The 16567-nt window shown below is 40.9% G+C and overlaps 1 protein-coding gene across 1 annotated transcript; it reads right to left on the reverse strand.

Annotated features, from left to right (window-relative positions):
- Nucleotides 1-2208: 2208 nt before the first annotated feature.
- On the reverse strand, nt 2209-15510 carry adprh (ADP-ribosylarginine hydrolase). The gene is given in 9 exon segments (XM_071391156.1): nt 2209-2539; nt 2542-2574; nt 6996-7075; nt 7077-7184; nt 7699-7734; nt 7736-7963; nt 8519-8570; nt 8573-8608; nt 15447-15510. Coding segments are annotated over 9 exon segments (753 nt in total). The 3' UTR covers nt 2209-2423.
- Nucleotides 15511-16567: the final 1057 nt, after the last annotated feature.

Consider the following 16567-nt stretch of genomic DNA (forward strand, 5'->3'; position numbering starts at 1 on the left):
GGTCACTTAAGAGGTTTTTGTTACACTTTTACTGGAGTTTAGTGTTTACCGTTTAACACTTGGCAGCTTAACAATTAACATTCACACATAAACATGTCCACATTATATGAAGCGTGGTTGCAAAATGACAGTCCAACCCAGAGTTCTTAAATGTTCACAATTTATGTAGTAATTTATGCGTCAAAAAATGTATAGGGTATCGTGATATAATTTTGCCAATTTTATATTGATACTGTGACTGAGTATCGATTTGCTAGGTAGTTAACGTTAGCTAGTGCTAGTCGGCTGTACTTCTCATCACATAGCTTTTTCTCCATCTTTTTAAAATAGTGAGCCAACATGTTTTGAGCACTTATCTACAAAATTTGCTTTCTCATGGCTCTCTGGTCCCTCTGCAGCAGACATATAGTGAGCAATATGTTTGGAACATCAAATCGCAATACGTATCGATACCGAAGTATCGTGGTAATATCGTATAGGGAGGTTCCTGGCAATTCCCAGCCCTAATTTAGCAACGGTTATTGTAAATACAGTGCATTCTGAAAGTATTCAGACCCCTTGACTTTTTCTACATTTTATTACATTACAGCATTTTTCTAAAATTGATTTAAATAGTTTTATTTCCTCAATCTACACACAATACCCCATAATGACAAAGCAAAAACAGTTTTTTAGAAATGTTTGCAAATGTATTAAAAATAAACAACGGAAAGATCACATTTCAGACCCTTTACTCTGTACTTTGTTGAAGCACCTTTGGCAGCGATTACAGCCTCGTGTCTTCTTGGGATGATGCTACAAGCATGGCACACCTGTATTTGGGGAGTTTTTCCCCATTCTTCTCTGCAGATCCTCTCAAGGCCTGTCAGGTTGGATGGGGAGTGTCGCCGCACAGCTATTTTCAAGTCTCTCCAGAGATGTTTGATTGGGTTCAAGTCTGGGCTCTGGCTGGGCCACTCATGGAAATTCAGAGACTTGTCCCGAAGCCACTCCTACATTGTCTTGGCTGTGTGCTTAGGTTCGTTGTCCTATTGGAAGATGAACCTTCGCCCCAGTCTGAGGTCCTGACCACTGTGGAGCAGGTTTTCATCAAGGATCTATCTGTACTTTTCTCCGTTCATCTTTCCCTCTGTCCTGACTAGTGTTGCAGTACCTGCCGTTGAAAAACATCCCCACAGCATGATGCTGCCACCATCATGCTTCCCCCAAGGGGATGGTGCCAGGTTTCCTCCAGACATGACGCATGGCATTCAGGCCAAAGAGTTCAATCTGTTTCATCAGACCAGAGAATCTTGTTTCTCATGGTCTGAGAGTCCTTTAGGTGCCTTTTAGCAAACTACAAGCGAGCTGTCAATGTGCCTTTTACTGAGGGGTGGCTTCTGTTTGGCTACTCTACCATAAAGGCCTGATTGGTGGAGTGCTGCAGAGAGTTTTCCTTCTGGAAGGTTCTCCTCTCTCCGCAGAGGAACTCTGTCAGTGACCAAGTCTTGGTGGTTTCAAACTTCTTCCATTTAAGAATGATGGAGGCCACTGTGTTCTTGGGGATCTTCGATGCTGCAGACATTTCTTGGTACCCTTCCTCAGATCTATGCCTCGACACAATCGTGTCTCGAAGATCTACGGACAATTACTTCTACCTCATGGCTTGGTTTTTGCTCTGATATGCACTGTCAACTGTGGGACCTTGTATAGACAGGTGTGTTCCCTTCCAAATTATGTCCAATCGATTGAATTTACCACAGGTGGATAACAAGTTGTAGAAACATCTCAAGGATGATCAATCGAAACAGGATGCACCTAAGCTCAATTTCGAGTCTTATAGCAAAGGGTCAGAATAAGGTAATGTTTTTTTTTGCAAACATTTCTAAAAACCTATTTGCTTTGTCATTATGGGGTATTGTGTGTAGATGAATGAGAAAAATAATACATTTCAGAATAAGGCTGTAACGTAACAAAATGTGGAAAAAGTCAAGGGGGTCTGAATACTTTCCGAATGCACTGTACTCCCTTAATTTATCATGTATTGTCAATGCTCAATAGCCTCTTGTATGACTGAATCCTCCTCCTCATTGTGCGTGGGTGTAGACTTTATATGTGTCCCAAATGTATCCCTATTCCCTATATAATGCCCTACTTTTGAACAGAGCCCATAGGGAATAGAGTTCTATTTGGGATGCAACCTTGCTCTTGATCAGTGGGACAGAACCATTCCCTCCAGGCATCTACGTTGACATGACAGTTTTTCTATTACACTGTGACAGCGCCACACAGGATCAATTGACTTCCTACCAAGCGTAGTTACTTTTGGGCAAGACAGAGTACAGCGATAATGCATGTGGTTAAGACAGTAAAACATTAGAGTCTCATTCTCTCACTCACAGTTTCTCTCACACATTTTCTCTCTTCGTCTCCCCCTCAGTGCTTTATGGATCGTACTTGTCACCTCCTGTGTGTGACAGGGCGTAGAGCTTTTCAGCGCTGCTCTCCAGCCGCTCCTTGTACTCCAGGTGGGTGTAGTTGCCGGGCGGGACGCCCTCCAGCAGCAGGCGATCACTGCCGCACTTTCACTGTCACCTGGAATTGGGGGAGAAGTAGGTGAATGGGGGAGTGAGATGGATGTAGAAGTGAATATAAAATAGATGAGGGAGGAAGAGGCAGATAAAGGGAAGGAGGAGGGGCGAGAGAGATGTGTGTACAGTTATGAATCAAGTAGATGGAGGTGGGTGAGTTACTGAGGTGAAGTTATGTGGAAGTGGATTCTAATGCAACCATGTGGCCTGGGGTTGGTCTTGTAGTTTGTGCCACTGCTGTCAGTGCTCACAGTTACAAATATGTCCCACTCACCTTCTGGCACACTCTTATATCTTTCCTATCTCCTATTGACTGGCTAGCTGTCCAATAAACACCCAACAATTATTAAGGAGTGAAAAGAAATATGGTTTTCAAAAATGTGCACCCAATCTGAATCAAACGCACCTCTTATTTGGGTTTGATTAGTATGGCGGGATGTTAGTATGGCGGGATGGTAGCATCTCACAATTGGATTTGCAGGACCTCCTCCAGACAAAAAAAGAAAGCTAAGTAGCATTATGCCTTCTCATTGCAGTCGCTGTACTCTTTATATACAGGAGAACTATCGCCTTGTGGTGAGGATAGCAGAGTTGCAAACTTGGCTTCAGACGCAATCGTTAGGCAAGGGCAATTTAAGTGTAGGAAAGGATGATACAGCGTTTGTGCCACCAGTAAATACAGGTAGTATTGTTAATCCCTCTGCACAGTTTCAGCCAGACAATTTTCTCATGGCTTCTGGAAAGAAATGCTTTCGGCATGCACAACCAGTGTCGCTCATTCTGCAGATTTAGAAACTTTTCAACCGGTTTTCCCCACTAAGCAACAAGTCTGATTCAGAGCCATCTCAGGTCTCTCCTCCACCCGTTACGGGGTCTGAGCCGCCGAAGCCTCCCACCATTAGCTCTGACAAATTGAAAACCCTAGTCATTTGCGACTCCATTACCCGCAATATTAGACTTAAATAGAATCATCCAGCGATCATACATTGTTTACCAGGGGGCAGGGCTACCGATGTAAAGGCTAATCTGAAGATGGTGCTGGCTGATGCTAAAACTGGCAAGTGTAGATGGTATAGGGATATTGTTATCCACGTCGGTACCAAGGATGTTAGGATGAAACAGTCAGAGGTCACCAAGCGCAATATAACTCAACCGCTGGTTGAAAACTGTTTTCTGCCCCTCCCAAAAGATAGAATTTGTACATAATTGGCCCTCTATCTGGGACTCCCCCACAAACAGGACCAAGCCTGGCCTGCTGAGGAGTGATGGACTCCATCCAAGCTGGAAGGGCACTCTCATCCCATCTATCAACATAGACAGGGCTCTATCTCTTCTAGCTCCACAATGAGATAGGGTGCAGGCCAGGCAGCAGGCTGTTAGCCAGCCTGCCAGCTTAGTGGAGTCTGCCACTAGCACTGTCAGTATAGTCAGCTCATTGAGACTGCCTCAATCTAGGTCGGGCAAAACTAAACATGGCGGTATACACCTTAGATATCTCACTGGTAATAAAGACCACCTCCATTCCTGTCAATATTGACAGAGATTGTGATAATTTCTATTTTTATTTTTACCTTTATTTAACTAGGCAAGTCAGTTAAGAACAAGTTCTTATTTTCAATGACAGCCTAGGTGGGTTAACTGTCTTGTTCATGGGCAGAACGACAGATTATTTTACCTTGTCAGCTCGGGGATTCGATCTTGCAACCTTTCAGTTACTAGTCCAACACTCTAACCACTAGGCTACCTGCCGCCCCAATATCTCACATCTCAAAATAGGACTACTTAATGTTAGATCCCTCACTTCCAAAACAGTCATAGTCAATTAACTAATCACAAACTTCATGTGATTGGCCTGATTGAAACATGGCTCAAGCTTGATGAATTTACTGTGTTAAATGGAGGCCTCCTGGTTACACTTGTGACCGTATCTCCTGCGCATCCCACAAAGGCAGAGGTGTTGCCAACATTTACGACAGCAAATTTATATTTACCCTCCAAAACAATTTTTGTCTTTTGAGCTTCTCGTCAATAAATCTTCTCAGCCTACTCAATCACTTTTTATAGCTACTGTTTATAGGCCTCCTGGGCCATATACAGCGTTCCTCACCGAGTTCCCTGAATTCCTATCAGACCTTGTAGTCATGGCAGATAATATTCAAATGTTTGATTTAAATATTCACATGGAAAAGTCCACAGTCCCACTCCAAAAGGCTTTCGGAGCCATCATCAACTCAGTGGGTTTGTCCAACATGTCTCCGGACCAACTCATTGCCACAGTAATAACCTGGATCTAGTTTTGTCCCGTGGAATAAATATTGTGGATCGAAATGTTTTTCCTCGTAATCCTGGACTATCGGACCACCATCTTATTACATTTGCAATCGCAATAAATAATCTGCTCAGACCCCAACCAAGGATGATCAAAAGCCGTGCTATAAATTCTTGGACAACCCAAAGATTCCTAAATGCCCTTCCAGACTCCCTCCACCTACCCAAGGATATTGGAGTACAAACATATGTTAACCGCTTAACCTTGCTTAACACCCTAGATGCAGTTGCAACTCTAAAAACAAAAAATATTTGTCACAAGAAATTAGCTCTCTGGTATACAGAAAATACCAGAGCCCTGAAGCAAGCTTCCAGAGAACTGGAACAGAAATGGTGCTCCACCAAACCGGAAGTCGTCCGACTAGCTTGGAAAGACAGTACCGTGCAATATCGAAGAGCCCTCACTGCTGCTCGATCAGCCTACTTTTCCAACCTAAATTTGAGGAGAATAAAAACAAACCAAAATAAATGTTTTATACTGTCACAAAGCTAACTCAAAACCAGCATTCCCCAAGAGAGGATGACCTCCACTTGAGTGGTGATGAATTCATGAACTTCTTCTACTAAAAGATTATGATCATTAGAAAGCAAATTACGGACTCCTCTTTGAATTTGCGTGTTACTCCAAAACTCAGTTGTCCTGAATCTGCATAGAACTGCTAGGATCACTGGAGTTTTTTAATCCTATATCTCTCGATACATTCACGAAAATAGTCATGGCCTCTAAACCTTCCAGCTGCTTTCTGGACCCTATTCCAACTAATCTACTGAAAGAGATATTTCCTGTGCTTGGCCCTTCTATGTTGAACATAGTTAACTGTTTCCTATCCACTGGATGTGTACCAAAGTCACTAAAGGTGGCAGTAATAAAGCCTCTCCTGAAAAAGCCAAACCTTGACCTTGCCAATATCGAATCTCCCATTCCTCTCAAGATTTTGGGAAAAAGCTGTTGCGCTACAACACACTGCTTTCCTGAAGACAAATAATGTATACGAAACGGGTTTAGACCACATCATAGTACTGAGACTGCACTTGTGAAGGTAGTAAATTACCTTTCAATGGCATCAGACCAAGGCTCTGCACCTGTCCTCGTACCCCTAGACCTTTGTGGTGATCGGTTGGTCTACAAGGACAAGTTCTTGTCTGGTTTAGATCTTATCTGTCGGAAAGATATCAGTTCGTCTCTGGATGGTTTGTCCTCTGAAAAATCAATTGTATGTTTCGGTGTTCCTCAAGGTTCTGTTTTAGGACCACTATTCTTTTCACTATATATTCTACCTCTTGGTGATGTCATTCGGAAACACAATGCCAACTTTCACTGCTGGATCCAGGGCATCCAGGGATGACACACAGCTGTACATTTAGATGAAACATGGTGAAGCCCCAAAATTGCCTACCCTGGAAGCCTGTGTTTCATCCATAAGGAAGTGGATGGCGGAAAATGTTTCTCAATCTCTACAGAAAGTCCTGTGAAGTAAACAATGCATGGAATGCGAGTATAAAAAAAGGGGCCCAAGAGACCACACAAACCTTAATTTAGTTTATGTATTTCCTCAATTCAGACAGTGTTGCCAATATTGTCCTTTCTAAGATGGCCAACAAGTCACTCACTACCAAGAAATTGTGACATAAAAACACGTGTCACATTCCCGGCGGATCACATTGCATTGCATCAACCAATGGTTGCATGCCACGTCCTTTACTGCACAGTCGAGCATGAGATTGCTATATCATATGATGTGGTTAGCTGAAATTTTAAACAGCTATCCAGATGTTGTAAGATCTGGCATGCATCAGCAATGTAGTCAGACAGGAATGCGGCCAAACCATAGAGATCGATAGAACTCATCTTTGTATCTGTGCCATTATAGCGTCTGTGACAGCATGGCCATTGCTATTGAGGCAATCTCCATTTTGAAGTAGTCAATTTTCTTCACGATTGGCTGATATCTCCTGATGACCCAGTTGGAAGTCCCACCCAGTTAACTACATTAAAATGGTGGAAGCCCTCAATGGCGCTGCCTATGCTAATAGGGCCTTTTGGCCACTAGAAGCCTCTATCATTCTCTAAGGCAAAACACTGCACTGTGAACTGACCTCCATGGAAGCCCCCGCGGCTCATCAGCTCCTCCCAGTCTGACCCCGCCCCCAGCAGGGCATCCAGGGCGATCATTGGATCCCTTCAGGCTGAAGCTCTCATAGACCTTGTCTCTCTCTGCCGGCCCATAGGACGCCGGCCAAAGCACGGGGCCTGTCCTCTCGGAGAGGCCTCTCAGCTCCAGGTACCTATGGAGGGGAAGGGGGTCATAGAAGGGGATGGAGGTGTGGGGTGAAGTTGCCCCTAGATAATAATCTTGGGTTGGTTTTTGAATTTTACCCACTAATGGTTAAGGTTAGAATTGGGGGAGGGGAAGCTGATCCTAGATACCTCTGGGGAAACGTCACTCCAGAGCAGACATGAATGCTTTTACATTGATTTAGTTTTTTAATTCCTTATTTACTGTACATCAGCATGTAATTAATTCCACCTTTCAGCCAACTGCCTTGACTTGCTGAGGGTTATGGTTTGAAATCATAAGCTAAGATCTGTATCCATCCACATTATTGAAATTGAATGTTGCCCGTCACTTGATTCTGTATTGTACTGTATAAATGTCATCCAATGTTATTGACCTTAACATGAAAAAAGTGTCTATTGAATTAGCAAATAATGAACTTAAAATGATATGGCAGCTCAACCAAAACACACCCGCCCCCTATTGATTTTCATGTTATCATTGATGTTATTGGTTATTCTTACCACTCCCACTTCTCATTAAAGTAGCCCCAGTCTCTCTGTCTCCCTGACAGCAAAGCCCTGCGATTGAACAAAGCTCTTGGAGATTGGACAGGCCTCCTTGACCAGGCCCAGCCCCCAGGTCGTGATTGGTCGGCGCTGGACGGCGTACGAGGTGAAGAGCGCCGACGCCACTGCACCGAGGAAACCGGTCGGGTGAGGGTGGGTCATCCTTCCTGTTTACACAGCAATGGCCACCAGAGTGGACAGCTGCTCTGGCCACAGGTACCTAGAAAGGGAGATATGTGGTGGTGGATCTGAACATAGTAGGTGCATGTTTGACTACATTGTGACCCAATCCCTTACACTCATCTCGAATGCTCAGTGTGTATTTTCTGCCATGTTGGTAAGAGTGCATTTACATCTACCAGACAAAGGATGACTAAGTACTGTCTCTTATATGTAAAAATAGAGTTCAGTGGTGCAACTATAATATTACCTGGGCCCATATTCCTAAAGCGTCACAGAGTAGAGTGCTGATCTGGGATCTGTCCATATAATCTCATTCATTATTATCTAAAAGGCAAAACTGATCCTAAAGCAGCACTCCTACTCTGAGATGCTTTATGGATACAGGACCAGATCTCCCCTGTATGATGATCTGAAAGGCAAAACTGGTTCTAGATCAGCAATCGTACTCTTCATTAGCTTAGGGCCTAATACATTTATTTAAATTGACTGTTTTCCTTCTATGAACTGGCACTCAGTAAAATATTTGAAATTGTTGCATGTTGTGTTCATATTTTTGTTCAGTGTATATAACCACTCTCTCTCTCAACCTCACCTCAGTCCGATGCACATAGACCTCATGGCTGCCCCACATCCGGTGCCATCGGGTTGTAGGGCACTCTGAAGCCCCCTTCAGTTCCCGGGCCTCAACTGGGACACTCCTAAGGGTACAAGAGAGTGCAAATGAGGTCTAGAGTGTTTGTCACAGTACAAAAAATAAATGTAGGAACAAAGAAAAACATTTTTGATACAGTGCATTTGGAAAGTATTCAGTCCTCTTTACTTTTTCCGCCTTGTTCTAAAATGGATGAAAGTGTTTCCCCCCTCCCCCTCAATCTACACACAATACCCCATAATGACAAAGCAAAAATAGGTTTTTAGAAATGTATTAAAAATAAAAAACGGAAATACTACATTTACATAAGTATTCAGACCCTTTACTCAGTACTTTGTTGAAGCACCTTTGGTAGCAATTACAGCCGTCTTTCTTGGGTATGACACTACAAGCTTGGCACACCTGCAATTGGGGAGTTTCGCCCATTTTTCTCTGCAGATCCCCTCAAGCTCTGTCAGGTTGGATGGGGAGCGTGGAGATTTTAATTCTGTATCTATTGTGATGATAGACACATATCCCCCTCCTAACAGATCCAGCATTGTTAATTCTAAATTGAATAATCATTGTCTTGGATTAGTCAATAATTGGAGATCAAAATATCCTGATAAAAAGGACTTCACTTGGAGTAACAAGGACATGTCCAGACAGTCATGGTTGATTTCTAATTCATTAGATAACACTGTACTCAAGGTATCCTTTGAACCATTCATTCTTACCGATCATAAAGTGATATTTTTATCTTTAAATATTAATGGATCTGAAGTTAATAAAACAAATCACAGTTATTGTAAACTCAATAGTGGACTGTTGGAAGATGATAATTTCAAGATGGATGCCAAAGATATTATACAAGAAAATTGGAAGCCCAACTATTTAAGTCTTATTGGCAATATTGGGAATTAATGAAGTATGAAATAAGACAAACAGTCATGAAGAGAGGTAAAGTAATTGCTGAATTTAAAAGATTGAGGGAAGATCAACTTGGGAAATACTTTCTCTAATCTCTATGGAGGTCCTTAATGAAGAAGGAAAGGGTCAGTTATTTTCTCTACAAGTAGAAATGGACCGAATGTTTGAAGAGAGAGCAAAAGGTGCATTTGTAAGATCAAGAAGGAGATGGTTGAAGGTGAAAAAAACAAAATACTTTGACAATTTGAATTTACCTCTATTCATAAGCTTAATATAGATGGCAAAGAAAATGAAAACCCCTATGATATGTTTCAGAATTCTATGGTAATCTTTACACCAGTAATGTCTGTCCTACTAGTGACATATCTGCCTTTCTAGACTCTGTCAAATATTATGCAAAATTCATAGATGAAGACATTAAAAAGTCTTGTGATACATTTTTTAATTTCATTAATAGAAATAAATTAATCAGCAAGTTAAAAGATAACAAATCTCCAGGGAACGCTGGCCTTATTAGTGGATTCTATACATATTTTCAGGAGGATATTGTTGAATTTATATTTAATGTTTTTAAGGAGGCAATTGATTTAGGGGACCTGGCTGTTTCTATGACAGGCCTCATTTCTGTAATCCCCAAACCAAACAAAAATCCTAGGATGTTAGAAAATTGTAGAACAATCACATTAATGAACAATGATGGAAAGATACTTGCATCCATCTTTGCAGAAAGACTTAAAGGTCTTGACCACATCATTGATGATACCCAGTCTGGTTTTATGAAGGGCAGACATGTATGTAATAATATTTGACTAGTATTGAACTTGATAGACTACAATGAGCACATTATGGAAGATAGCTTTATTTTATTTGAAGACTTTTACAAGGCTTTTGATACAGTTGAACATTATTTACTTTTTGACTCTTTGATTTTTTGGTTTTGGTCAATATTTTCAAAGTGTAATTAAGACAGTTTACAATAATAGTAACAGCTCTGTTACATTATCCCATGGAACTTCAGAGATTCGACATTAGACGTGGAATTAAACAAGGATGCCTAATTTCTCTTTTTTTTATTGGTCACACAAGTTAAGAAATAAGGATTGCATTAGGAATATAATCCCTAATTTAATATTCCTACAGATTGGTGGTCAAGAATTCTTACTCAAATGCAACTTTGATGTGGGTACGATCCCTATTAAGCTTGCTAACTTTCATAAACAAGTATTTCTAACTTGGAACCTCATGTACAAACATTTTTCACCACATAGATATACAATCTGGAATAATAAAGACATAAAATACAAAAACAAGTCTTTGTTTTTCCAGAACTGGTTTGACAACAGCATTATCTGGGTTAAGCAATTATTGAATATTGATGGACAACTATATGATTATCCAGAATTCATGAGAACACAATGTTACATCCACTCCTGAGGAGTATCAAATTGTTGTTAGAGCTGTCCCTAAAGGTGTTATTCTTCTTTTAGGAGAATATAACAATACTCCAAGTGCAACTGTTGACGATTTTGTAGCCTCAATACAGCTAGAAGGAATTAACATTTTAAACTATAAATGTAATAACATGTATATAAGAAAACTATGTCAAGATGTTAATATTTCCTCTGCTAACATTTACTGGAATGTGGCCCAAGGACAAGTGAACTGGAACTGGAATTGTTGTCTGGCTAATATTGTATATTTAATAAGGTGAAAGAAGTATCATACAAACTCATTCATAGAATCCACCATGTAAAGACCTTTATTATACACAGATTCAAAATAGCTATTGATAACAACTGTGTATTTTGGGGTTGTGACCCAGAAACTTTATTTTATTTTGGGACTGTTCTTATGTCAGAAGAGTTTGGAGTGAGTTAGAATATTTTAATTTTAAAAGAAACTGCTATTAATGTTAATTTGAGAGATTGATATGGACCCTGATTTAACTTTCATTGTAAATTTGTTTGTTTTTCATGGAAGATTCTGAGAAGTGGGTCTGAGAACAAACCCCTCTTCACATTATTTAATATAATTTCTAAATAATATTTAAATTATATCAGTAAATTTAAAAACAATGAAGCAATATGCACCATAATACTTTTTGACAAATTGAATATGTAGTACCCCTGTCTGTTAGGTTTATTTCCTCTTGTTTGTATATTTATGTTTTTGTATTTGATATGTTCATAATAATAATATCAACGTAAAAAAAAAAAAAAAAGTAATATAAATTCGATAAAATAGGTAAAAAGACCAATAAATGAATAAAACAAGGACTGACTATCCACAGTAAATATTATATTAGTGTGTGTGTACTACAAAACGAAAAACAGGATACATTTTGTCGTTATTTATTTTCTGTTAATTAATCGATGCCCCATTTGGACACCATAAACAAAAAAATTGTTGATATCCAATTTTTATTCATAAAATTCTGAAACCAAACACATGAACTATTTCCAGTTTTTCTACTTCCTGGTTTGAATGGAATTACCAATGAACGGATGATACATGGACCACTACTTACTTCAACTTTGCCACGATTTGCTTAGCTAGATGCAGGTAGACTAAAGTCCCTGATAGGCCTACATCTAATTTCAGATAACCTACAGTAGCCTTGGCAAGAAGTACGCTGAATGATTTAGCAGCTTGCTTAGTTCAACATGAATAGCGAGGCAATTTCGAGGAACAGTGCATTCGGAAAGTATTCAGACCCCTTGACTTTTCCCACATTTTGTTAGGTTACCTTAGTTATCTTTGTTAGTTATCTTTGTTATCTGTATTATTTTGGTTAGGTCAGGGTGTGACAGGGGGGATGTTTGTGTGTATTTGTCTCGTCTTGGGTGGTTGTATTGTATAGGGGGTTTTGTAGAGTTTATGGGGTTGTGTTTAGTGTAGGTGTCTAGGTATGTATATGGTTGCATGAATGGTTCTCAATCAGAGACAGCTGTCTATCATTGTCTCTGATTGGGAGCCATATTTAAGGCAGCCATAGGCATTAGGCTATTGTGGGTAATTGTCTATGTGTAAGTTGCCAGTGTCTGCACTTATTGTTTGAATAGCTTCACGGTCATCTGTTTGTTGTTTTGTTTAGGTTGTATAGTGTTCGTTTCGTTTTCGTCTTCTCGTCAATAAAGAAGTATGTATTGTTATCACGCTGCGCCTTGGTCCACTCTACCTCAAAGTTACGACGATCATGACAGTTACAGCCTTAATCTAAAATATATATGGGATGGGGTCTTAATTTCAATCACTGGCTCAAATCGGTCTTATGTAGCAAAATTTTAAAGTAGTTAGTAGATACTCAGAGCTACAAAATGATATATCATACACTGCATTTTTTAGGAAAAATTGGAAAGTTATTCTGCTTTGAAAGTTGAACTTTTGACAAAAAGGGCCTTGAATGTTGTAGTATCTACTGGAGAGCTCTCCTTTGTCTACACCCATTCAGCATTGTTTACACCCTCTTAAGCTAGCCCCCCTTAGAGGTCATGTGCTAAACAGTGAGTAGTGTAGTAAAGATTAAAAGTGGTAGTAGCCTACAATAAGGAAAATTTCCAGGTAAACAGAAAGTGTCCAGATAAATATTTTAGAAATAATAGATGATGCTTACCCAGACACACTTGTCTATATTGATGAGTCATGTGAAAGAAATGCTATAACCCCCAGCCACATCCAGTGGTGGAAAAGTACTAAATTGTCATACTTGAGTAAATGTATAAATCATATTAAACCAGACAGCACCATTTTTTATTATTTGATGGATAGCCATAATTTACAAACAAAGCATTTGTGTTTATTCTGATCTGAAACTCATATCAATCAATCAATCAATCAAGTTTATTTTATATAGCCCTTCGTACATCAGCTAATATCTCGAAGTGCTGTACAGAAACCCAGCCTAAAACCCCAAACAGCAAGCAATGCAGGTGTAGAAGCATGGCATATCTCGGCATGTCCAGCCCACTCATTATCTCAGCCAATCATGGCTAGCAGGAAGGTTCCTTTCTTTGGCTAAACCAACTAAGCTCGTAATTGAACAACTTTATTCGTATTTACAGATGGCATGAAAGTTCACATGTTCGAGAAGGCATTTCTTACAAAAAACGCATTTTGATAAAACATGTTTTTTTTACATTCAAACGGCTCTCCGGTGAAGTCGTGACTTGCGACATACGCCTAGTTTCCTGAAATGGTTCACATATGGATATGAACTGAATATGCTTATCATCAACAGCCAGTGTAAAAAAAGACCGGCCCCTCTCAATCTGATTGGCCTTCAGGATGTTTACATTGATGATGTGTGAATATCCTTGTTACTCTATATTAATATTGCATTTGTTGATATGCTTTTATCAGAGCATATGTTTACACATCCTGCTATTTTGTGTTCTTGCATTCCTATTTACAGTTGAAGTCAGAAGTTTACATACACCTTGGCCAAATACATTTAAACTCAGTTTTTCACAATTCCTGACATTTAATCCTAGTACAAATTCACTGTCTTAGGTCAGTAAAGATCACCACTTTATTTGAAGAATGTGAAATGTCAGAAAAATAGTAGAGAGAATGATTTATTTCAGCTTTTATTTCTTTCATCACATTCCCAGTGGGTCAGCGAGTTTACATACACTCAATTAGTATTTGGTAGCATTGCCTTTAAATTGTTGAACTTGGGTCAAAACAAGCTTCCCACAATAAGTTGGGTGAATTTTGGCCCATTCCTCCTGACAGAGCTGGTGTGTAGATAGAAACAAACTTCTGGTCCACTCCCATCATTATGGCTACCTGCTTCACTACATCACCAGTGAAGTGGGTACCATTGTCTGCAGATAATACCTAGATTTGGTGTTCCTGATGTGTTATCTCCCTCACTAGTAGCTTTGCTACTGTCTTAGCATTACAGTGTGTGGTGTGGAAATGCCTCCACCCACCTGGTGAACCTGTCAATAAGGACTAAACAGTAACTTTTCCTTTTCTTTCTGCAAGATCTATAAAATCCATGGCAAGATGGACAAATGGTCCTCTTGGTGTAGGGAAATGACCTGGTTTCAGAGGTGTTCCTTTGGCAATGTTAAATTGCATGCATGTAGCACATCGAAACAGCAACTGTTTCACATGCTGAGTAAAATTTGAACAGAACCAATCCAAAAAAATTGCCTCTATCCTATCCCCCCTTGACAAATGGGCCATACCATGGGCCACTTGGCAAACAGAGGCGATAAGACAAGCTGGCAGACATGGTCTGTTTACAACCCCGCTGTTGCCATACCAAATGAGAACCAACATCCAAAGCCTGTTTACATGCCAAATCATCAGCATCTTTCCCAACAGTAGCAGAGAAGAACATGGAGTGGCTATGACACTTTGAGGCAGCCAATTTAACAGCCTCAGCTGCCACGGCATTACCCATATTCACAAAAGGGCAACATCATAGCCTCCAAGAGATCTAAAACCATAGTTCTATTACGAATAGAGTTACACAAGCATTGTGAAACCCCCTACTCCTCCAGACACCACACCAGGAGTGACAAACCCCTATTGCATAAGCAGAATCAGAGAAAATTGTAACCATTTTCCCTTCTCCCATTTTACAGGCAGTGGTTAGTGCCAAAAGTTCAGCCTGTTGAGCTGCTAATGGTTGTTGTATGTGAGTGGTTCTATCAACTGTCACAATACCAAACCCTGCATGTTTCATCCCTGTAGTTTGATCCATATATGCAGAACCGTCAACGAAAAGCTCCAAGTCAGCATCAGTCAGGGCAGTGTCAGAGAGTTCAGGTCCTTTTTCCCCATCTTCGAATATGTACTGGGGACACTGGAGGAAAGGGTCGGGGCCTCTTCATTGCTGATCGTCAGGAAAATAGGAACTGGTGGTGTTCTGATTTCCTTGTGGCCAGACACTTCCTCTTCCCCCTCTGTGGTTGATTTCCTCCACATCCTCCTTGGTGGCCAGTACCAGGCTGGTAACCTCCCTGTGCCTGCTGGGGGGGGTCCTCCATAGGTTTGGGGTTGCTGCTCATGTCCACCTTATTGTTGGTATCCTCCTCGGTTTCATCCTGAAATTTCCTCTCCCTCTACGGTTCACTCCAGGTGTTGTAGCCCATCCTTGATATTGAGGATTTTGTGGACATTGGTTCCTCATGTTGGTTCCACATGTGTCCAAATTGTCCACACCCCCAGCATTGCATAGGTGGCATTCTGGGTGATGGTGGGCCCCATGGTTGTGGGTTCCCATAGGTCTGAGGGGGAAATTGTACATAAGGCACTATGGGCTGTGGTTCCGGTGCAGGTCCACTTGGGGGCACTGTAGGAGCAGGAGTGTTCATCATCACCATGTCAGGCTCACCTCCTTTATTACTCTTCTCCAATTGAGCCTTTTTTACTGCACCATCAAGCCCCTGTTTTCTTGATTTCTCTGCTTGTTTATCACAAAGCCAGTTCTGGCAGTGGTGTCTCATATAATCCTCGCATTCCCCACCCGCCTTTCTATCCCAGCCCACGACATCCCTCAGTTGCATCTGTACTTTTTCTGGGAGGTTGCGGCAGGCTCTGTCATAAAACATGTTCTCGGTGGCTTCAGAATGGTCATGGCACTCTCCCAATTCCTCAAGCCATTTCTGTTTCAGGTTATCTATCCAATCTCCGAAATCTGAGTCGAGTCCAAATTTATAGTCAGTTGACTCATGTCTCACATGGTAGGGGACATATCTCTCAAGCAGTCCCATAGGTGTTGTCTGCACTGGCTTAACTCCAGCTCAGCGGGTTGAGCCAATAACCCACAACGGATCATTACATCATTGAACTGTCCATGGGTGAGTGCCCGGGATAAAATTGCCTTCCTATCTCCAAGGCATAGGTTCTGGTGGCCGTGCCTTGTTTCAAATTCTCTTATCCAGATTTCGGCTCCTTTCGACATTCTTGGTAGGGATTTAGCAGCAATTGCAATGTCTCCAAAACTCCAGGGCTTGTATTCAGCATAAATTTGTCCCCCCCGGGCCTTGTTTGTACATTAGAGGGAACACGCCCATTGGGTCATCATCTGAACTTCTTGCGCTATATCCTCTACGTTTTTCCTCT

Source organism: Salvelinus alpinus, chromosome 3 (genome assembly GCF_045679555.1).
Source record: "Salvelinus alpinus chromosome 3, SLU_Salpinus.1, whole genome shotgun sequence".
NCBI lineage: Eukaryota > Metazoa > Chordata > Actinopteri > Salmoniformes > Salmonidae > Salvelinus > Salvelinus alpinus.